At 37.3% G+C, this 23,747-nt stretch overlaps 2 protein-coding genes and 4 non-coding genes across 6 annotated transcripts in view; 5 read left to right on the top strand and 1 right to left on the bottom strand.

Annotated features, from left to right (window-relative positions):
* The window catches only part of LOC124153955 (rho-related BTB domain-containing protein 1), a 335,400-nt gene extending 328,683 nt beyond the window's left edge, over positions 1–6,717 (bottom strand). The window contains exon 1 of the mRNA XM_046527386.1: positions 6,339–6,717. The gene's annotated coding sequence lies outside the window, so the exon portion shown is untranslated. The remainder of the gene's footprint in view (positions 1–6,338) is intronic.
* Positions 6,718–7,506: 789 nt separating this feature from the next.
* The window catches only part of LOC124153954 (RRP12-like protein), a 37,226-nt gene continuing 20,985 nt past the window's right edge, over positions 7,507–23,747 (top strand). The window contains exons 1-9 of the mRNA XM_046527383.1: positions 7,507–7,754; positions 7,839–8,007; positions 8,168–8,294; positions 8,767–8,949; positions 9,304–9,420; positions 12,937–13,188; positions 13,282–13,517; positions 19,932–20,220; positions 22,257–22,424. Of these exons, the coding sequence (XP_046383339.1) occupies positions 7,625–7,754; positions 7,839–8,007; positions 8,168–8,294; positions 8,767–8,949; positions 9,304–9,420; positions 12,937–13,188; positions 13,282–13,517; positions 19,932–20,220; positions 22,257–22,424 (1,671 nt within the window). The 5' untranslated portion in view covers positions 7,507–7,624. The remainder of the gene's footprint in view (positions 7,755–7,838; positions 8,008–8,167; positions 8,295–8,766; positions 8,950–9,303; positions 9,421–12,936; positions 13,189–13,281; positions 13,518–19,931; positions 20,221–22,256; positions 22,425–23,747) is intronic.
* LOC124154788 lies at positions 11,251–11,402 on the top strand. Its single transcript, XR_006864039.1, has one exon. It is a non-coding gene; the product is annotated as a small nucleolar RNA SNORA53 (small nucleolar RNA).
* On the top strand, positions 18,775–18,927 carry LOC124154786. The gene has a single exon (XR_006864037.1). It is a non-coding gene; the product is annotated as a small nucleolar RNA SNORA53 (small nucleolar RNA).
* Positions 20,423–20,573, top strand: LOC124154789. The gene has a single exon (XR_006864040.1). It is a non-coding gene; the product is annotated as a small nucleolar RNA SNORA53 (small nucleolar RNA).
* On the top strand, positions 22,979–23,131 carry LOC124154790. The gene has a single exon (XR_006864041.1). It is a non-coding gene; the product is annotated as a small nucleolar RNA SNORA53 (small nucleolar RNA).

The following is a 23,747-nucleotide window of genomic DNA, read 5'->3' as shown; positions in this document are numbered from 1 at the left end:
CCCATGCGATGCCACTCCACGTGACGTCAAAGGGACCTAGATGCTATACGAGTAGATCGGAGTTTTACATCGTCTGAGATTACGAATGCATGCATGAGGCACAGAGCTCAGGGAAACATCTCTTAATAATCACATATTAAAACTTTCTAAGGTCGGAAAGTTTTCTTCGTTTGATGGTTAGGTTAGGGTGGGTAGGAAGGTATTAATAATCCTTTTTTAAGCCAAGCGCTACCAGCTAGCAGGGTACTCTGCTACCTGCTAGCATCCTGCGTCGTATCAGCGCTCAAAATCTCGCCCCAAGGTCACCTCACTTGCGGCAGCGGGAACCAGAACGGCGTCACACGGAGTTTTCCCAGCATTCATAATTAGCCGTCGCGTTTTCGCGCGCTTGAAAATTTCCACTTTTCATTTAATCGCGAAAAATAGGTATCGTCATTTAAAAATCTAAAAGCGTGAAATACGTACTCCAGGAGTTATAATCTTTTGATTTAGGCAATAAAAAAATAATAGGAAACCACCCTATTCTACTTTCCTCGCATTCATCAATACTAAACCAAAGTAAATATTTACTTCTCCCTGTAAAAAGGATTTTAACTCTCACCATGCGGCATACGCCATGGAAAATTAATACAATTCCACGTTTACGATCATGCAAGGCACAAAAGGTTAGCTGAGGAACTTGTAGCTCTAAGGTCCTCAGTTTAGGTTAAGTTATTTTGGATGAGTAACACTGAAAAATAGACTTAGCAAAAAATTCTAATGAAAATATACTAAACTTATCAATTTAATAATATTTATTAAATGAATACATTAAAGTTGTTATAAATGAGCTTACCTTGAAGCGCAGTGACCATCATAAAAAACTAGTTCATTATGCCTCTACACAGCCTTTTCCAGCAACGGTACTGATTTTTCAGTAGATGTATCTTCTGATGTACGAGTATCGTCGGCTGAGAGTAAGTTGACGACAGCGAAGATAGTTCGCGAAGCCGCTTAAATAAGTGCGACGACGTTGTGAGGCCAGAGTGAAATAAAATCATGAACTCCCGCTAACAAGGCAGCTAGAGTCAACACATTAAAGGGTAAACAAAATTTTTTTCATCGAGTGTTGTCATCCGCGTCGGGTAATTTTCTGGCCTATAGTTTTTCGCTTAGAACGCTGCTCGTTTCCAAGACATTCGCTGACGGTGTCCCGCTGCTATCTTCAGCTATGATAATTAACAGAATGATTGAAAGTAACGTGCAAGGATACGATATAAAGGAAGCTCCATTCCACCCCATAGAAGGCTTTTCTGTCACCACTTGACGATTTTCAAAAATGTCCGCAGATGAATGCAGAGCGATTCACTATTTTCCAATATTTTTAGAGTATTTTCAACTGCGAGGATTAGAGTTGAAAAGTTGTGCACTTCATTGATCACGTAACCATAAATGAAAATATTGGCTGAACCCTAATTATAGCTTATTCCTCAGTGAAATCAGATCTTTCTGCCCGTCAGCGACACGAGTGGCGACTTTTGTAAACCAAATCAAGTTCACGGTGAAAGACAACACATCCAGAGGCAATCTTGAGGCCCCTCTTCTATAATATTCGTGGTGAGGTCGGTGGAGTATTTTCACTGTCCAGTCGAGTTAAGATTTCAGGAGCTGACGCATCTATGGTTAATATTTGGAATTGATATCATAATGTTGCATCGGATCCTAAGATATGGCCTATCCATTATCCACAGAGAACTTCGTCGCAATCAATTTATAAATGAGTATCAATAAGCCATTGGGGGCACCGGAAAGATGTTTCCAAACGATTACAATTCGTACTTTGAGGACGAATAAACTGTTACAGGCAGATATAAACAGCATTATAAGTGACGCTTGCAGGCATGTTCTCTTCAACTCCCATCCAGGCCGAGGCCGTTAAAATTTTGTAAGGTGTCATTTGGAGAAAGAGTACGTTTTAGGGGGAGAGTTCCTCGAAGTAACTTATTTTCTGTAGTGTTATTTTATTGCAATAAACTCCTAGAGCGCCAGAAAAAAATATTCTGAAAAAATGCGAACCGTATGCCAGCTCTTAAAAACTCTCAACTGTCATAAGTGAAAACTCCAGGGGGACAGGCGGATCCTATCTTAAAATTACTTACAGAAAATTAAAAATAATCCTGAGTAAACTTTGAGATTTGTTCAAAATCACTATTTATATAATAATTACTAGTCCTAAATCAAACCCATATGAAGCATAATTTAATCAGAAAACGGTTTATATATGAAATATGTTAAGAGCACGTAAATTTCCAGGGGGAGTAATAAATTTCAAAGCGTACAAAATAATTCTCTTGTTATCTACGATAGGTTTTTCCCACAATATTTCCACAATGGTTTCACGGCGAGATAAAGGCCTGCGTCTTAATAATACATAAATAGCCACTTAAATGTAAAGCGACAGAACAAAACTGCCACACAATCTAACCATCACTTCAAATCTCAAGTAAATGTACAAATTCGAAGGGGTGGGAAAAGTTTTGTTTCATACTCTACCTGCCTAGGTTCAAATACTGATAAAATGCTTTGGAATATAAATTTCCGGACGATTTTTCCATAGGATGGATCCCGAAAGCACCAAGACCCTTTTCTTATCGACGGAATGCAATACATTCTTTAAGATTCCTGGGGGGTTGAGACACCCGCCTTTTATGTAATATCCTCATGCATTAACTACTATAAAGACAAATAAAGACGCACTGCTTATATTTTCATTGATATATTCAGTTATTATATCTTACGAACATTCTATAGCAGGGGTTCCCAAACTGGGGGGCGCGCCCCCCTGGGGGGGGGGGGCGTGGAGAAAGTCCAGGGGGGGCCTGACACCCAAATGAAATAAATAAATAAATTACAAAAATATTTTCCTCAGATCTTTGAAATAAATTCTTTCTAAGTTTTCATAATTTTAATCTTTCCATTCTGCGTTACCGCATTCAACAGTGAACAAAAAAATCTACCTACTCACCGTATCAAGTAGGCACATACTTGTACGAGTACAAGTACTTGTGCAAGTCGGAGTTGGTATGTACGGCACCGTGGAAATAGGGTATTGCAAAATGGAAAGCTGATATGTGTAGCGGGGGGGGGGGGGGGGCGTGGTACAAAAAAGTTTGGGAACCCCTGTTCTAAAGGATGACATTTTCCAAAGACCATTGGCCAAATATCTCAAACAAAGAAATAATTAAATTTCATTTATTGGAGATACTTCCTAGTGAACAGTCAATCAAAACAAACATAACGCTGTATAGACTCACGAAGCCCCAACATTCTAAAGAACGACGTTTTAGAAAAGTAAAAATTTTAGAGAACAGCCACATTGGAAAAATTGAAGATTCCTTCTCAGTGCTTTCAATTGCAATAACGTACTACGTAAATGGGATAAAATGAAGTCTATTAGCTCATTATGTCATAAGATTTATCTTGATTCGCATGAAATGCCTTCATAATATAACATTCCCGCGGTAATTACAGGTTGATTTCATCATTAGGTAAGGTAAATATTTCGTCAATTACACTTCTACTGCCAATTATTAATTGTCGAATGACTAAAAACCAATTAAGTAGCTCGAAATGATGAATATGTACATACTAATCACGCCAAAGTACAAAATCAAACTTCCAAATCACCCCTGAGTTTTCATCATTACAAAGCTGATTACCCCCCTAAAAATGTAATTCTTAAATGTAAATTACTTAAAAAAACGAACAGCACGCTAAAAGTTAACTTCAATAGGGTAGTTTCCTCCATCAAATAAAATGAAAGGCATTGACTGCGATTCGTTACCCACCATTAGTGTATTCATAATATACAAATTATTTGGTTTTAGAAATACCGGTTTAGACGAATGGCAAGGGTCAATTTTATTCTCATTTGAAAAAGGCCAGATTGGCGCCCATGCGATGCCACTCCACATGACGTCACAGGGACCTAGTTTCTATACGAGTAGATAGGAGTTTTACATCGCCTGAGGTTACCAATGCATGCATGAGGCACAGAGCTCAGGGAAACATGTCTTAATAATCACCCATTAAAACTGCCTAAGGTCGGAAAGTTTTCTTCGTTTGGTAAGGTATTAATAATCCTTATTTAAGCCAAGCGCTACCAGCTAGCAGGGTACTCGGCTACCTGCTAGCATCCTGCGTCGTATCAGCGCTCAAAGCCTCGCCCCAAGTTCACCTCACTTGCGGCAGTGGGAACCAGAACGACGTCACACGGAGATTTCCCGGCATTCATACTTAACCGTCGCGTTTTCACGCGCTTGAAAATTTTCACTCTTCATTTAATCGCGAGAAATAGATATCGTCATTTAAAAATCTAAAAGCGTGAAATACGTACTCCAGGAGTTATAATCTTTCGATTTAGGCAATTAAAAAATAATTGGAAACCACCCTATTACTGGGAGAGAGTCAAATGCATAACGCCGAGGATAAGTTCTTCAAATTTCAAAAGTATAATATGAAATCCGTGAGAGTAATACCTCACGGTGGTGAATTATTTGCTAATAATTATTGGATTTCCATCAGTACTTGCAAAGGGGAGAACAGCCCAAGCATTGTGTGTGTTACACTGTAAAGCATGCATCACCGCAATACAATCTGAGAAGAGGGCTGCATCTCCGTAGGATACTCCCTGTGATCATTCACACCACTAAACAAGTAACAAAGGAAGTCCTCCATTCTGTAATCATTCCGAATCTACATACGAAAAACATTTTTTTCTGTTTTGGAAGTGTGTAATTACACAGGGATATAGTCTATATTATAATGTAAGGGATAACAAATTACCGATTCAATAAAAGTGATGCAGAAAAATGTTCAAAAAAAGAGAAAGCTCCAGAATACCCCGAATTTTAGGAGTACTAGAATAAAAATTTCGGGAAAAAGTGATATGGGGTTACATAGCACTTATATATTCATTCCTATTATAACACAGGCTACGGTACGTTTCTGCGTAGCAATAGTATAAGCTATCGTCAAATCGAATGGAAGAACAATAATTTCGTCATCACGAAATTCTACGCTAAAAACAGGATCTCGAGACCGTTTCATATATACTCCTTTATAGGAGAAGGATGAGAATTGACAAGTCTCACACCCTTCCTTTGATCGATTCTAGCATTCCGAGGAAGGCTCAAATTGACTTTTTACGAGGGTGGCTTGAATTTTCACACATTATTATTGGAGGCAAAATAGGATTATGATTGCCAGAGAAAAACACATCAGAAAAAGTCCACCGAATAAGCCGATTGGCTATGTTATAGCTGTAATGAATCCATACAAGAATACCGGCGAAAAAGTAGATACTACAGTAACTTCAACCAAAAGTAGTCAATTTTTCTAATAACATTTTTCTCATCATCGATAATTTCCAAATTTACTCATACCGGATTTACGACAGATGACAGAGGGTATGATATGCGCTCCCGCCCTAACGCATCCCAGCTGATTGCCGGAAAGATTTCCCGCTTCTCGCCCAGACCTCTCGAAAAAATCATTTTAAGAGGTCTTGCATTCATAGAATCCTCATTCAAATTGACAACTGTTTTCAGATGAAACATGCCATCGCTAATTCAAAATCACACGTATTTTATTTCTCAATAATTGAAAGCATAATTAGAGGCACCTAATTTAATGGTAGAGCATTCTCATTGGATAAAATCGCCATTTGTCCTTTACAATAAGAAGACATCATGAGCCGACTTGAAGGAGACAAATAACACTAATCCCTCACAGCACGTCTCACTCCGAGATTCGTGTGGTGAAACTCTATCAGTCGAGAGAAAAGGTTCAATCATTGGTGAAAGAGAATGAGATCATAAATTATTATGCTATTAGAATTTATTCTTCGGTCGCATTTCGTATTAGCTGTTGAGAATACTTTCATACCTTGCTTTGAATGAAAAAATCCTGTCTTATAATCTCCATCGCGATTAACCGACGCAAAGTATGCAGTAGTACTTGAACGAATAATTAACAAAAATAATTGAAAGACGTGTTAATGAATTCATAACATTAATGCAATGGCTAGACAACTTATCATAATGGGATAAAACTATGAAAGCCAATACAACATCGATCATATAGCTACGCTCACAGACATCAGAATCAAATGTATTAGAGCATGCTAATGATAAACCTAACATGAGAATCATACATGATATTGCAAACGCACGACGACTATGTTGACATGCTTGACAGGTAATGATTTCTCAGGGGATGGTCGTTTTATATCGACAATATTTAAATCGCCGGAGAACATTCCTGCAATAAGACTTAGGAAGAATATTAAATTCACTTACTTAATTTAAGAATTCATCTCCCCAGAGAGATTAACAGTACTCCTCGACAGAGTCAGACAAGGACTTGTACTACAATCCTCTTCTTTGAATTTTCCTCATCATGCATAATCCGCTTCTCTGGTCTTCAAGCAGCACTTCTCGGAGCACAAAAGTGAAAAAGATCACCGTCTCTTCTTAAGATTTGAAGTCCGCCCTCGAGAATGTACACTACAGGGTCACACAACGAAATTACATTTTAAAATCCTATCGAAAATACAGCTACTGGCAAGAGTCGCAACCACTGACGTCACAAAATAGACCAATATCAAATGCAGTTACTTTTCCGCTGCACTTCTAGAAACTAGGCAATGATGATAGAGTGCAGCACTATGCAAGACATTTTCACATTTTCCATAGAGTTTACATTACTGTGTAGAGTATTTATGACATTTTCTTCCAATTTGGTTTTCTATTGTTCAACCGCCAATTACTTCCATGAAATTTCTCTGCAAATTACCATCTTGCTGACTGCGTCTACGTTCTACTCTCACTTTACTAGTTTCTCCGGACGTTTAGCCATCCGTGTAAATGGGCAGATGTATTTCTTAGTCTCGTTTTTCCCTCGATTGATTAGTTCTGAATGTTTAACCAATTAGCCTGGTGGATTTAACCTGTATTTAAATATCAAATTTTATCAACCGCTGTACCTAAGGATATATCCTCACTTACCTACATGAAAACTATCAATTTAACGCAACTCATAAAACAAGGTGCGAAAGTAGATTCGTATATGATCAGTAGCTTTTGAATGATAAATGAAAGTGAGAATAGCCGGTAGGCAATGGAATTGCTGAAGAGGGCGAAAAGTAGGTAGTTTTTAAAATATTAATCGAAATAAAAGCAGCGACCAAGCATTAACATCATTGCCAGTAAAACTCTTGACTACTACAGCGGAAAATCTTCTCAACGATACCAATGTACACTGACATTAGCTGACAACATTCGCAATTTAGACTGAATGAACTGACACATCAAAAACAGCAACCGTTCCTCGGCAAAGCGTGTATGTAAAGCTATCAACGGGCTTTTATATAAAATCAAAATATACGTACTTCGCAATTTCTTCAGAACAAAACATATGAATTGCGAAATTTCTGGTCGCTCTTCCGAACAAGTGACATACGAAAACTGCTCGCTATGTCCACGTGCGCAAGATGAAGTTGCTTTGGTAACGTTTGGGAGCACGTGGTGTGAAAATGACTTTATACGTGTAGTACTCAAATTTGTGTCGTTTCTCTATTTAAACAATGGGGAAGTTTCGTCCCAGAGTTAAGAGTAAGGGAAAAAGGTGGGCGAAAGGTCAGAGTTCCAGTTCTAACCCAGAGATTAGGAAATTCAGGGATTCAGCGAAGTCCAGGTTTTTTCATGAAAATTTAGGTAAGTTCCCCTCTCTTTTATCTGAGGTAATTTTCCAATACCGTAATATTTATTTCAAAACTATTTATATGCTTAATCTTGTAGGGCAAACTGGTTTAACGACTGAAGCTTTACAGAAGCATGACGCTTTTGCGGGTGTTACTAGCCAAGAAGAGGCGCAAGACGACTCCCTAACAGTTAGTGACTCTACCTTTAAAACCTTTGGTACATTCGCTAGTGACTGGAGTTCGTGTTCCAATCAGTCTTTCAGCAGGTATGAAGTGATTGGTGTGAACGGGAGATGAATGCCAAGTTGTTTCTTGACTGTGTAGTAATTTGAAATGTTAATTGATGCTCTCTTCTAATTGTGCTTCTTTCATGAAAAAAATTTCGTTGAACAGCCTCGACGTAACCGTTATTATGTTTTATTTTAGGTTACTGAATGGGTTTCGACCTGACTCTGCCGTTCACAAGGAGATGCTGGCTGTTCTTGCGGCAATCACTGAAGTATTGAAAATGAAAGGTGGTAAAGAAGACGAATCTGAATATTTTATGGCCCTTGTAAGTCCTCGTATATATTCGGGTATTTGTGTCGGGCTATATCTACTTGAATTATTTTACTAATTCTTAATTAGCTTAATGTTAGATACACGAATTAAAAATTTTCATTCTGGCCTAAGCTCTCAGTATGGCTGTGTTAGATTTTGCAATCAGGTTAATCTATTGTCCATTCTTGTTCTGGTGTAGTACAGTAACTTTGATTTCTTCCCAGTTCGTGCCCCTGGTTGCATGTAGTTGTCCTTCTGTTAAGCCACCCCAAATTTCTCATTTCATTTAAAGAACTGTTTGTTGAAAATTGGAATAATTATATTGTCGAATGTGTTCCAGGTGTCATTTATTTTACTGGGAACTTCTTTTAATTGCGAAGGTGACATTTATGTTCTGTAATTAGATTGTTCTTGTCGTAATATTGTGTAATTCATGCGTTTGCTTTAACATTTCTTTATTAACGTGTAGGTATTCTATTTTTCAGATGACTGCTTTGGAAGCCACGGATTCGGTGGATGCCATCACGGCTATTTTATCTCTGCTGTCCATGAGCATTAAGAAAGTGCCCGACACAATTCTGCGAGTAAAATTTTCTGAGGCCACAAAAATTTTGGTCAATATCTTGGGAGCCTATGCTGAATCGGACAACAATGTTATATTGAGATCTGTAAGTTTTGCTAGTAAATAATGTCTTGCGATCATACCGAGGGAAGAAGGCTGCCATATATCACATTCTGGTAGTCTTTTTCATTCCTAATTTTTTATATTACTTCTAGTTGTCTTTTTACTTCAGATTATTGATGATTCCACTGATTGTCTGCCTGAAAAAATGTTCATAACTGTTTCCTGTATCAAATGTTTGTACTTAGTCTTCTGAACATTTTATCTTATCTATTTGAAAGATTTTCTTTAATGTTGTTCAAATGATGTGTGAGACTTCATTTAATATTAAATGTGTTAAGTTGTATGTGATTTTATTGTAGAACTATAACTAATATACACTTATTTCATGAATTGATAGGTGATTGGTTGTTTGTCGGTGTTGTTGCGTGCTCAGGAAGCTTCATCATGGGTCAACTCGTCTACTCTTCAAGTTTATGATTACATTTTGACTTTCACTATTCATGTTAAGCCAAAGGTAAGCTATCATTCCATTTTAATTTTTGTGTGTTTTGCACCATTTATGTTGATTCTAAGTGTGCAGTAGTTACTCATTCTTGATATTTGAAATAATTCAGTCTATCTTTGTTGATCTTTGTGAATTATACGAGGTTGATTCAAAATAAGAAGGTTAAAATAGCAATAATTTTTTATTGGTACAATGAGGAGCAATTTATGTGTACAATGTTCACATATACCACCTGGGAAGTAATATTTTGTTCATGCCTCTAGCTAGCATGCTACATCTATTTATCTCCTCAGAAATGTTTATGTCCCATTGTTTCTTTGAGTGCACCAATACATGAATTTTACTAGGAGTGAGGTCTAGTGAATAGTTTGATGAATGAGACATTAAAATTTGATATCCTGGATTATCATAATTGTCAACCAGGACAGTATGCAGTCAGGCATTGCCATGCAGTATCAATATTCTGGAAGTCCTCGACATTAGCTTCTAATTTCAGGATGAAAATTATTGTTCAGCATTATCCATATAATCATTTGCTACAGTTGCTTCCTTGCCCTTGTCACACCCTAAAATTTCCTCTTATTTATCCCAAGAAAGCGACGAAACTGTAGACTGTTGAGTTTGCCATCTCTTTAGTCTTTTTTTTTAACTGACATTTTGGTCTTCCTTGGTGTTCAATGGTGGAAAATTATGCTTCTAAAACTTTCAATCATTCATTATGACTGTTAACATGATAATTTTTCTCTTATTGAAGCTAGAAGAAGGGAATGTATATACATTTCCTTAAGGTTGGTTTAACAAAATTGTTTTATTATAAGGCATCTAAGCTCAGTTGTTTAAAAAAATTCTGTTATGTTACGATTGGATGGAGATCCTTGTGGGTACCACATTGGGCACTATTGAGGCTGGGCTCCTAATTCCAAAAATTGCATACATGCCCCTCGAGAGGGGATGGAAGATTTTTCCTATATTGACGCTCTTTATTAAAGTCCTTTTGTTCACCTCTCCTAAGCAATTATTGGGTCTATTGGTGGAGACTGATTGAGTAATTGGTGTGCAAAATAAGAATTCCTACTTCTGGCTATGACTCATGCTATCTTTACTTCACTTCCCCCATTGCCTTCCACTATTCTCTTCCTCTCAAATTTGACCTTGACTAGTCACGGCATAAACATGCCAGAGTGCAACAAAATCTCCAGTTCCCTTAGGCCGTAGTCAACTACATGCGAGTTCACTGCAATAATTGGGCGTTTGCAACATGATATATACATTTAATGATCATAGATAACATTTTTCTTAATTTATGATGGGTTAACCATTGAAGAATCTTCTAAAATAACGCAAGTTTTTTCCCACCACTGATCATCCTCTGCCGCAATAGATCAAACGTCCAAGTGAACTTAGTACAGCAAGCAAATAAAATAATTCCATTTTACAAAAGAAATTCTAATAGAATAAATAGGCCCTGTGTAGACATGCATTAAAATGCAAATATCCTGCTGCATCTGATTTTTTTGTGAAGATCAAGAAAACATGGAAGGAGTGCGAACTCGGGCATGGATTAACAGCATCTGGATAAGCTGTAGAATGCTTAAGTTGTGCAGTCCAAGTTGTTGGAACATTTAATGTCTATTATCCAATTGAACAATAAAACGAAAAGTTATTGTGGACCAAAAACAATTGTGAAAATTTCCAAAATGGCCAACACAATTGACTTATGGAATGGCTTTTGATTTCTGAAGTAATCTGATGACAAGTTATCTTTTAATTTCATTTTGCTATTTGCTGAAACTATAGTATTTATTGTTGAAATGTATCTCCTATACTGTGGTACTCAGTAGCACACTCCTTAGATCCACCTCCCTGAGTCATTTTGGCTCTATCGATGGGAAGTGCTTGAGTCATTAGTGTGCAAGAGAAGAATACCTCCTTGGTCAGCTAATGCTCCTATTTGAATCATATTTAGGAGTCAATCTGGCCAAGTGGACACAATTTATCTGATTGTTTACCTAAGAATTTTTTCTTTAATTGATAAAAATGAATCCCAGAAGAAGGATATGTGTAGCCATTTCCTCATGTTTGGTGAAAAGAAAATTATTACAATTTTGGGATATGTATGCTAAGTGATTACAGATAGATGCTAGTAAAATTCCTTTGTGTTAAGATTGCATTGAAATCCTTGTGGATACCACAGGGATACACTCTTGAGGCTAGGCTTGTAATTTCGAAACTTATTATCCCCTCAAGGAGGAGGAAAGGAAGCAGATTTGTCCTAGATTGATATATTTGCACAGTCCTTGGATCCATCTCTCCTTTTCTTTTTTGGGTCCATTGGAGGGAAGTACTGAGTTGATGGTGTGCAAGATAAGAATTGCTACTGTTTTACCCTCAACTTGGGAGATGTATATGGGAAGGAAAGAGACAAGACATTTTAAGAGCCAGGTGACACCTGAGTTGGTATAGGAAAGGAAAGAAATTGTGATGAACCTCATGCTATTGTTAGGGCATTTCAAGATATCTCTAGTAAAACCAGATTTTTTGGTTCCTGGGGAAATGGAATATAATTCTATCGAGAATGATCCAGAGCTTTTTCTCTTGAGCATTCATCTAAGGGTATGATGCTGTGCACCCTCTTAGGATGGATTGTTTCGATGGCTATAATTTATTGAGATGGATCTGTTAACAAAGTTATACCTACCACCATTACGTCTTCTAGCTTTGTTGGTCTGTGCTTTAAGTTCATGAATTTTTATCAAAGAAACTTGGCAGTTGGGAATTGAAATTTATACAAATTGACCATAGCCCTAAGTACTTTTCACTTTGATTTCCTTGAATAACATTTTAATCTTACAAGGAGACATCGCCAAAGTGATGTTCAGGATCTGCATGCGGATATTATTAACTGAAACTATATAGGTAAGGTAGAAAAAGCGTCACTGCTTTCTTCCACATAGGCTCGGGTTGAGATATTCGCTGCTAAAGATTTTGCGCAGCATGACATCCCTTGAGTAATCGCTACCACTTAACTATGGCCGTGTTTTTCTCTCTTCTAATTTTTGAAATCACTGTTGCATTTTTATCCCCAATCGTTTTATTTAGTTACTTTGTGATTTTTTTTATTTAATATCAATTTATGGATTTTCAACGAAACTCCGAATTGTGCCTTACCACTGCGATTACTCAAGCGATGTCATGTTGCGCGAAGTCTTTACAAGCGAATGTTTATCGAACCCGGGCCTATGTGGAAGAAAGCCGTGACACTTTTTCTACTTTACCTATATAGTTTCAGAAAATAACATCTGTATCCAGATCCTGAACATCACTTTGGCAACGTCTCCTTGTTAGTGTGGCGTAAAACAACTTTCAGCTCACAGGCCAAGAGCACGTCTTCGTGACAGGGTCATTAATTCTTGTTTTAATTTTGGTATAAATCAAGGGATATTTAGTCACAGTATACATACATTTCGTCCTGTGATCCCTTTAGAGATGCAAAGTTATCACCAGGCACCTTTTCTATTTTCACAGGTTAGAAAAGCTGCCAAACATGCTGTATGTGCTATATTAAAAGGAAGTTGCTTCATGTTACCTGGCATCCCAAAGGTTGAAGAGGGTGAGGCTAAGCAAAAGAAGTTACATCCTGCAGGTGGCCACACAGCAAAGTTCTGCATTCATGAAATGGAACGTGTTAGCTCTTTGGGTAGTGGTTCCACATCTACGCTGCATATGCTGGGCCTGCTCAAGGAAATTCTTCCTTGTTTCCCAAAATCTCAGCTCAAGGTAAGGTTTTTTATCTGACGTGCTGCTTTTTTCATTAAAAGGTTATGGCTTTTATTATTTGGCCTTATATGTGTCAAGATATTTCTCTTTTAGGCTGCCTGTGAATGCATTCTGAAGGTGATGACTCTGGGAAATGTATTGGTCACTTCATGTGGCATGCAGGCTCTTCATGGACTTTTTGTCTCTCGACCTCCAGCATCCATTTTCCCACCAGATCTGAATGCACGACTGATAGCGGCATTGTTCCAGTACCAGCCACCATTAAATGATGCTCAGCCTCTTTTGGCTTGGCTTGTTGTGATGCAGGAGGCATACTGCAACCTAGCGAAGTAAGAATAATTTTTAATCAAGTCTTTGCAGTATTTCTTTTGTAATTGGCCTTGGTAACTAATTCTGATTATTTTTTGGAAGGTAGTTGTATGCAATTGGACTAATTACAGCTCTGTTAAAGTTCCTGGCACCTAAATGTACTATCATTTGCAAAAGTCTTGCAACAAATCGAGCGGCGCCACTTTCGCTCCATTGTCGATTTCTGGCCACCATTAAGTTTGAATGATCACTATCTAGGTATGAATCTTCATGGTAGCTCTGGAACGACTCACGAACGGGTCATCGTGACACAGGATTGAGACGTAGGAAATCATTACGATGTTCAGTTGAGTAAACGAGCGTAGATGTTGTTAAGTCGTCGCGGCGTTTGAGATTATTTTTGTACCCGTAGTTGACTGGAGTAGATAATTGAAAATATTTACCCGTTAAAAGAGTGGGTACCTATGACGCCTGGCTTCCAATGGTAAACCCCATAAGGCCGGCTGGGGGCACGATTTCGCCATTAGGAACACGGAAATCAACTCGCTCGTAACCCTTTCTTTAGGGATTCAACGTCGTTCAGGAGACATTATATTAAGTTGTTGAAATATTTGTTCGATATAGAAAAATTAATAGATGAAAAAAAATTAACTGGCAATTTTCCGGAAAAAAACACGACTCTGTCGTCTCCACCATATTTAATTGATTGGCATTAAATAGTTCTTTACGTAGGTTGAAGCTGATAAAGATAGCTCCATAGGCTTTCTTCTTCATTAATTATCAATTTATTAATTGGATAAATATATTTACACCGATGGAAATGTTTCTTCGGAAAAAAAATGGAATTTTGATTGCCAAAAAAAATCGCTAGGCCTCATCGTTGCTAGCAGAATGTGTCTCTATTTTTACTGTTTACATATCTAGGAGAGGCTTCAATTTTTACGATAGCACTAACATATTTAGTGATCATGTCGCATTAATCTTCTTTTTGTTATAATAAATTAGTTATTGTTTCGATTTTAATATTTCGGCCATTATTATATTATTAAGGACAACCAACTTAAAGAGTGACTTAATAGTACGACTTTTCCCTATCCATGAATGCCTCCATTGGTAAAGTTTCCAATAACAACAACGGACAGAGATTAAATTGAAAGTCAATTTAAACCAATAATCGCCCTTTTTAGGGAGGGAAATACTTTGCGCATCTATTAGGGAGGTAAAATACTTTGCGCATAATTTAGCCGCTCCCTCAGCTCTTAACGCTGAATCGGGTGCTCCCGGGCCGTAGTTTTGGTCAGCTAATAGGTCCTGCACCTCGTCTTGCCCTACATCTTTATTGCAACTTTACCAGCCAGGGACGAGAAGTAGGTTACCTGGAGTAAAACTTGCAGGCCGTAAGTGATTCTCACGTACTTCCAAAATAGTGTAAATAAGGCCAATTTGTAGCACTATCATATACATGTTGATGCCACAATTTGCTTGAAGAAAGTACGCACTAGAAAAATAGTTGATAAATACCTCAAGATAAGCCTTTCCTATATTTAAAAATAAGCGCCGTGGTGCGTGCGTGATTAAGGATTACCATTACATCGGTTATTCCTAGGATTGTACTTAGTAGATCAGCTAGTCTCACATTCTGTCCCTTTCCAACAAAATTACTGTATTAAAAAACACTGATTGTAGAATACTGAAGCCTAAAGTTTAAAAGTAAAATTCTTCACTTAATTTATATCTTTTTCTATCTCTAAGAAAAGTTTCCGTCACTGCTCATTTACGAAACGAAAAAGGGTAAAATTGTTCTGAAAAACTTTACTGGAGAAATTAACTTGGTAGGAAATGGCGACAAGTTGATGACAAATAGGCAGCATACTACATAGACGGACAGCATAATCACTGCAAAATATCATTCATAATTTTACTTTTAATCAGACAAAATTGATCTTTTTAAGAAATTACGTATATGGAACCTTAGATTATTACGATAGTTCTCATTCCAAAGGTTAATAATGTTGAGCAGTTACGGACCTGTAAAGGAAACCATATAGCACTAGGAATTACATTCACCAGTGATTCTGATTGGAGTTCCTTCAAGAAAACGCAATTGATTCGTCCTACCGCGCTAACTACGCATAATTCCCGTCGCACGGTCATTTAAATTATAAATTGTTGCAAAAAATGCTCAAATTCAACAGCTGGTACCCTCTTAACATAACTTTCAAAAATAAAAAAACTTATATAAAAATAAAATACGGCTGTGCGGAGGATAAAAAAGTTTTGGCTACGGGAAGGTCTCGAACGCGGGCCCCACCTATCACCATCCCGAAAGTTTATCCACTAAGCTATTTCTAGTTCAAGGTCACTAAGAGGTAATTTTGATTATTTGATGTTGTTGTAACACTGAGCTCCTTCGTGTGCTTCTCCTACGACTTCTCTCTTGAACGAATTTGATCAAAATAATCACTTTCTCGGTATATTAGTCTTTTATTCGTTTATATGATTATAACTTGAGCACGGAGGCTTTCGCATATTCTATGTTTCGGCTGGTTAGTATATACAATAGGAATATAATGATGTTGTCGCCTGCGACTTCGGTATGGTATCGTCTTTTTAAGTTATTATTATTTGTTATTATGTTTCAAACTCGGTATTTGTATTTCTAATGAAGCAAGCGTATACATTCATTACTAACAGAAATTCTGTTAGGATGTGCTTACGTCCTTCTTACTCGACTTGAAAGGTTTTATGAAATGAGCTGCAGTTCCACTGATGCCTTAAACATAAAACGTATTGCCAACAAACACATTTCCTAATACAATGTAACCTACTTAATGCAAGTAGATAATTCAATTAATAATGCTAAGTAAGTATCCTACATTATCCCGAATTCATCAGTGTATATGTAAATGATTGCATCTAAATAAGATAACTTAATCATCAACAACATACCAGCTTAGAGTTATTATTCGCATTCACACTAATTCAGCAGTAGAACATATTATCAAACAATACCTGTTGAAATCCGACAATCATTAAAAATGGGACTTTTAGCTGGAATTAAGTTTTCCTCGTCATACTTTGAATAAGTGGAAAGGAATACACCTTTACCGATTGACGGACGTCGGAGAACTCTGTTATTACTTACGCAACGATTAATGCCGATCAGCTTAACCAATTCATATTTTACGTGTTTGCTCAGATATTTATATGATGAAACACTGGGAATTTCAAAGCTGCCTCGTATCATATGTCGTAGATATTGTATTAAAACATCAACCCGAGTCGATAGATGTAAACAAAAGTCTGCCATGTTCACAGTGAACGACTCGTGATTTCCAGCTCTCCGAAAAGAGCTGAGATCACTCAAAAAGAGCCAAGCTACCAACTTTTTAAAATCTCTCCGAGGAATTACCTTCGATCTTTCCTACTGCATTAAATGCTACAATGTGTTTGGAGGAATATCATGAACATTAATTCCACTTAAATGGAAGTGGTCAAATCCCGGGACTGAAAAGGATGACTAAATACCTCACCCACCCAATGACCCGTTCTCCATGCATTGAACCATGAAGACTAGTATTGGATTGTTGCATACACCCGAAAACCATACAATTTCCTGGCACAATCTTTGTGGAGCGAAAGTGGCGCCGCTCGATTTGTTGCAAGACTTTTGCAAATGATAGGACAGGACAGCAGGGAGAAGGGGAGATTGATAGGGATGGCAATAGTTTCCATCCCATCCAGACCTCATTGGGAAGACAGGGCTATTTGGGTGGCCAATTGCAAGCCAAAAAATGTTAATGTGTTAATCATCTGAAATCAATTTTGGAGTGTTAGGCAAGGAGTGGATTTCTCAATGAATTCCTGGATGGGAATTGTCAAAATTAACTTGCGTGGGCCTGAATCTGGTTTTTGTGATGGTGCTACAAATATTTTTCAAAGCCCCACTCTTTTTATGCAAGTCTTTTAATATGGGGTATAATGTGATTACATTCCAATTTAGGTGATAATGCTTTCATTGTGTTTTTTCCCAAAGCAGATTCTGGAAAAATATTTCTTCGATGTTATAAAGAGGTTGTGATCTCTGAGAATGCATGTGTTTTGATACCATTTGTTTACGTCATGTTTGTGTTTAAGATTTTATCCAGGTTTTTATGCAAGGGGAGCTTCAGGTGCCTTTCTGGTGAATTAGCACAGCTATGAAGTGTATAGAGGTTCAAGAATCTTTATTAGATTCTCATCACTCAAGTTTTTGTGGTTTTGTAATAATTTTTCCTTTGTTGAACCTTGATATTTTCTGGAGAATCAACTTAGTTGAAAGAAAAGTTTAAGCATAAATCGATATCTCCACTGCACAAACGCTCAACAATCGTCCACTGATTCAAATCGGCTCATCTAGTACTACAAGGCTACTTTATGAGCCGATTTGATTCGGTGGGCAATTATAGCATTTGTGCAGTGAAGGTATCGAAATGTCATATTCACTGATGACGTCTACTCTTCATAATGAATTTCAACTTATCTAACTAGAGGTTGCTTATGAGTCTTATCATAAGTTTTGCATTTAGCATTTTCCTTTGGTCTCGTTTATTCTCATTATCAGAACTCTTAACTCCAGGGAACACTTCACTGGCTGCAATGAACATAACACAGTAAGCTATTAATTTGGCTGGAGTCATTGTCTTACACAATGTGGAGGGTATTTGTGTCTGCCCACAGTTGAACTTAACAATATCATGTTATGCAGGAAGGGGTAACCTTTTTAGCACTGCCAGCAACATTTTGATGCTGTTGTATTTTCATTCCATAATACTTTGCATATGGAAATCCATATTAATTTGCATTTAGTGATCTCAGTTGTACAAAACTTAAGTGAAATATTTTATCAATATTAACCTATGCACGTATAGGTGAACTCTTGGTGATAAATTGCTAAATCCTGCCCAACTTCTTAGTTAGCCCAAAGTATATTAGAATTGGGTGTATTCGTTGCCCCTGTCAGTCATGTTGGCTTTAGTTAGCTAACCGTGTAGTTATACAGTACAAGCTGATGTTTTGAAAAATTTAATTTCTATTATCTAATAGGGTTATTAATCTAAAAGTTTCCTGGACCAAAAAGCTGTAAACTATTTCAAATTAACTGACACTCTTGACCTGCTGAATGGCTCTTGCTTTGTGAGGTTTGTGATGATAAGTTATATCTTAACGTCATCTTGCTATTTGCTGAAGCAATAGTATTTCTTGTTGGATTGTATGTCCTCTAGTGTAGTATTCTGTAGCACACTCCTTAGATCCACCTCCCTGAGTCATTTTTGACTCTCTTGATGGGAAGTGCTTGAGTCATTGGTGTGCAAGAGAAGAATACCTCCTTGGTCAGCTCATGCTCCTATTTGAATCATATTTAGGAGTCAATCTGGCCAAGTGGACAATTTATATAATGGAGTACTTGCAAGGTTTTGTTACAGCCATTTCAACCCATGCATCTGATAGTTAACCAACAATGTTCCATAATTATACTTATCTTATATCTGAACGACCCTTATTTATTGATTGCAGTGAAACAAAGATAGGCCATATGCTTTCTGCATGCCATTGCGTGACGTCATATATGCTGTTTGTTGGTTTCCAATTTCACTATGCTTGCTATGCGTGCTGAGTGAGAGTAACCGGAGTTCTTTGAGCCGTCCTCAGTTCTTCCTGTGGTTCTGCTTTGTGGTTTGTCTCATTTTCATTTGATAAAGTTTTCAAGAGGATTTTAAAGTGGGAAATTAATATTAGTTACTATTATTATCAGCCTATTTATCCATACATATGAGGGATATGTTCATGCTGAGTCAGATTATTTGTTGCCATAAATCATTGCGTCATGGCATCATTTTATGATGCATTTGAGCTACAGAAGTGTGCAGTTATAATTGATAACTTTCTGATATTTATCAGGGGTTAACATTATCCCATTTGTTTTATTTCTAAGTGACATTGTGTACTCAACGCGTGACATGTATTCATCTTCCTAGTCTGTTTAGTTCTGGTGGTTTTGGCAATAACTAGTCTAGTATTCAGTCCTTCAAATTAATGAGAATAAACTGTAAATGGTAAACTCTCACAAAATTTTATTTAAATACCGACCCGGTTTTGACATGTAGTGTCATTATCAAGGTCCTTCCAATCCTTGATAATGACACTATGTGTCGAAACCGGGTTGGTATTTAACTAAAATTGTGTAGACGTTTACCATTCATAGTTTATTCTCATGTAGATCAAACATTTCCACAAGGTATTGCTGGACACTGTTAATTATGTTTGTTAATTATCTTCAAATTAAGTTTAAAAATAAAATGATTTGATTGCTGTGGTTTATTTATGTATATTGGTCATGCGCTAAATTATTGGCTGTAGTTATTGAATGCTAAAGACAAGTATAATCTTTTCAGGCAGGACTTGAACCTTTGCATGGGAAACATACCTCGTTTCTTTTCTGCCTGTACTCAACTATGGCTGTCTGACCGTCAAGAAATATTGTCTGGAGCCACCAGTGCAATGCATACAGTAACCAAGGATTGTATCTCTCTTGCAAATGCTGCAATTGTGGAAGATCCAGAAAAGCATTCCTCATATATCCAGAACATTCAAAAGGCATTTGGATTTGTAGGATCTGGATTGAAGTATCAGTACCATAGTGCTTGGAAGCACGTATTCCTTCTATTGTCCACTATGTTTGAAGTAGGCATATTTGTTACTTTCATTTCTTTTACTTGTATGAAACAAACATTTATATTTTATTTGTGTTGTCTATACTTATTGGTAATTTTTCCCAGTGATTGTCGTTAACATGTCTTGATGCTGAGTGACAATTATGTCATCAGAAACATTTTTGCTATCATATTTTGTTTGAGTCTCATTATTTGAGCTGTTTTATATGTTGTGCACACTCCTTAGATCCACCTCCTTGAGTCTTTTTGGCTCTATTGATGGGAAGTGCTTGAGTCATTGGTGTGCGAGAGAAGAATACCTCCTAGGTCAGCTCATGCTTTCATTTTTCTCATCAGTGAGAGTTAACCTGGCCAGGGGACACTTGTGTTGTATCTACCAATTTTTAGTAATCAATTTTTTGATAATTTTCTAAGGTGGGCTTTATTATTGAGTGTTAAGTGGCTAATGAAAATTAAATTACTACCTCTAGGAGTATCATTGAAGGTAACTTTTCCGGTTATCTTAGCCTCAACAGCCATTGCCTACAATCTAATTTTAATACTTATGCCGGATACAACCAAAGGGGTATTTTTCTGATTTAACAGAGAAGAGATATTTTTCAGTGGTTTTGTTATTATTTTGGGCTATATTTTAGTGAACAAGCTTTTTGTATAACTTAGCTGACATAAATGTAATGTGAGAAGTATTGCAGCACATCTTCATTTTTCTTAACTTTAATGTGGCAAAATCTCATTATTCTACCTCTTAGTCATTAGTGTTATCTAATTGTACTTCAATGCCCTGGCTATTAACTTATGTGAAATAAATTTCAATTTTTTTGGTTTGTTTGTGTTGGTAAATTTGTCTGCAGAATGTTCTATGAATGCTGGAGCATAGCTAAAGACAGCAGTTGTTATGCTCGGATATATATTTTGTATTTCTGAGCATAACATAGTCCTTTCATCATGCCCAAGACCTGACTTCCTTTTTTTATTAGGTAATTTAAGTACAAGGTAATTTTGGAGTGTGTTTTTATGACTTCTTAGTTGTTTTTTAAAATTATGTTTGCCTAAAAGTCATTAGCATGTATCAATTTTTCTCATTAGAGGAAGAGGTAAATATAACTGTTAAAGGTATTATGTTTATTTTACAGTTTACAGTGAGTCCTCGTTTAACGTCACCTACCGTTCCTGAAAAATGTGACGATAAACGAAATGACGTTAATCGAAGCATAATATCCCATAAAAACAATGTAAAAATTGAATATCGGTTCCTAGACCTCACAATTCCAATGCGAAAAAATTTTACCGTATCATATCTGGGGCATTTTTTACGATGGGAATGCCAAACTATGGCATAAATATGAGTTCCTGTCTTCATCGATGACAATAGCAGCAGTGACGTAAATCCTTCTCCATTTTTGTATCTTCCCGCATTTGCTTTTCGGCTTCGCGGTCCAATGAATGCTACCAGACGCTACAGACCGGGGATCCGGTGCTCCGGTCCATAGGCCTTACCCTCGCTACGAGAATTTCTTTTCGGACCAGTCAGGAGCGAAATCAAAATGGCGCAAATGAGCGAGTGCGGGCAAACTGGGATTATGAAATCGAAGAGATGGTTTGAGGCGGGCGGGCGTTGCCTGGGCGTCATCATCGCTGAAACATCGTCGCAGTAACAGGAACCAAAATTATTGCGAACATTGTTTTCTTGGACATTGTTGTGGAAATGTCTCTGATGCTAAAATTTGCCAAAACCGTAATCGCAATTAACAATACACACCGTTTTAAACTTTGAATAGACTGACCGTATTACCGCCCACGAAACAAACAACCTGTAACGCCTGCCTGTTCGCCTTTTTTCTCGCGCGAAATTTAAAATTCGTGACGTTATCGCGAAGCGAAGGGGCGATAAACGAATCATGGTCGTAAAATTTTCGTGACGTTATCGCGAAATGTCGTTAAACGGGGTGACGTAGAACGAGGACTCACTGTATTTATAATTTTATGCTAATGTGAAGTCTCACTGCTGTTTTAATGTGTGAAATTTATCTTTTGCTTATCTGCCAGGTTTGCAGTGGTGGGCCTTGCCAAAAATTCCTAGTTCCCTTGCTGACTCCTCTTGCTGACCTACGGGACTCAGATAAGTTCACTTACACCAGGGAGGTTGATAGTGCCATAGGGAAAGCTGTGACATCCTTTGGTCCTAAAGTTGTTCTTACAGCAATTCCATTCACAGTAAGTTTTGATGCATAATTTGTTTCAATAGATGATTGGTCATTTGATATGAGAGTGTCCTGCATTTCTTATGTTGTTAAAAAAAATTCCTACGGATTGAGACTTATCAGTTTATGGTTGAAATTCATCAAGTCCTTCAAATTGCTTGTACAAATACAAGTGGGTTAGTGGTGTAATGTCAGCTCTTTGTGAATTTTTCAATGGCAATGGATATGTGTTACACCCCCACTCGAGTGATAATGTGAAGTTTTGGGTAGAGAAACTGCCAATCCCTGCTTCAGCTTACTTTCTGGAGGGTATTTTAAGCGCTGCAATTTGGCCATCGAATAGAATGGTTAAGCCTTGATGCTGTTAAGAGCAAGCTAATTCTGATGCTGCATTTCTCTCCATCCTTCCTTCCCTGCCTACCCCTCATGGTGCAAATGACCTCTGCTATCGGTCAACTTCTCCAAATACTATACCAAAAACAAGTTAATAGTGTAATCATATTTAACTGCGCTGCTGTCTAGCATTTGTACTTGTGAATGAAAAACTTTTCATATCGGTCACCACATAGCACACTCCTTAGATCCACCTCCTTGAGTCTTCTTTGGCTCTATCAATGGGAAGTGCCTGAGTCATTGGTGTGCAAGAGAAGAATACCTACTTGGCCAGCTCATGCTTTCATTTAGCTCATAAGTGAGAGTGAATCTGGCCAGGTGGACATAAAAATGTTACACAGTACACAATTTGGCTGGAGAATTTTGCAGAAATGGCTAAAAAATTCATCAACCAATGAATCCTAACCATACATCTGCAATTGTAATCTTAGTGAAATAGTGGTTCATCTTAAAAGATGTATATATCAATATGCATCCACCTCTTAGGTTTTATCCTTTGTGGCCATAATATCTCAAATATTAATACAGTGGAATCATGGTTTTACAAGAACTCATAATTCGTTCTCTATATCAGGCGTTTGTTATATCTGAAGGTGATGGCCTTCAATTCCCTTCACCCTGACTTGTGGCTTTTATTTTATATTGGTGCTATTTCAGCAAGGAATTAGATCAGCGATTAAGTTAATTTGTGTACTTGTATATATTTTTGCTAATTAAACATTTTAAAACAATTATTAGCTCTTATTTCCAAAAAACACATCTGTGGCTGCATGGTGCAGGATTTTTAGTGACGTGATCACTGATCTGGGGTTGCCAGTTATTGGTAAGATGTGTCAAATTGCTATGTGGCAGCAGATGCCTTATTCCAGACAATGATGGAAATAGTCAAATTGCATGAAAGGGAGTCGTAGTGGGACGTGGTTTCATGCACACACAGAGCAAT

Source organism: Ischnura elegans, chromosome 2 (assembly GCF_921293095.1).
Source record: "Ischnura elegans chromosome 2, ioIscEleg1.1, whole genome shotgun sequence".
NCBI lineage: Eukaryota > Metazoa > Arthropoda > Insecta > Odonata > Coenagrionidae > Ischnura > Ischnura elegans.
The sequence above is the reverse complement of the archived record's forward strand: the minus strand, read 5'-3'. Positions and strand labels throughout refer to the sequence as shown.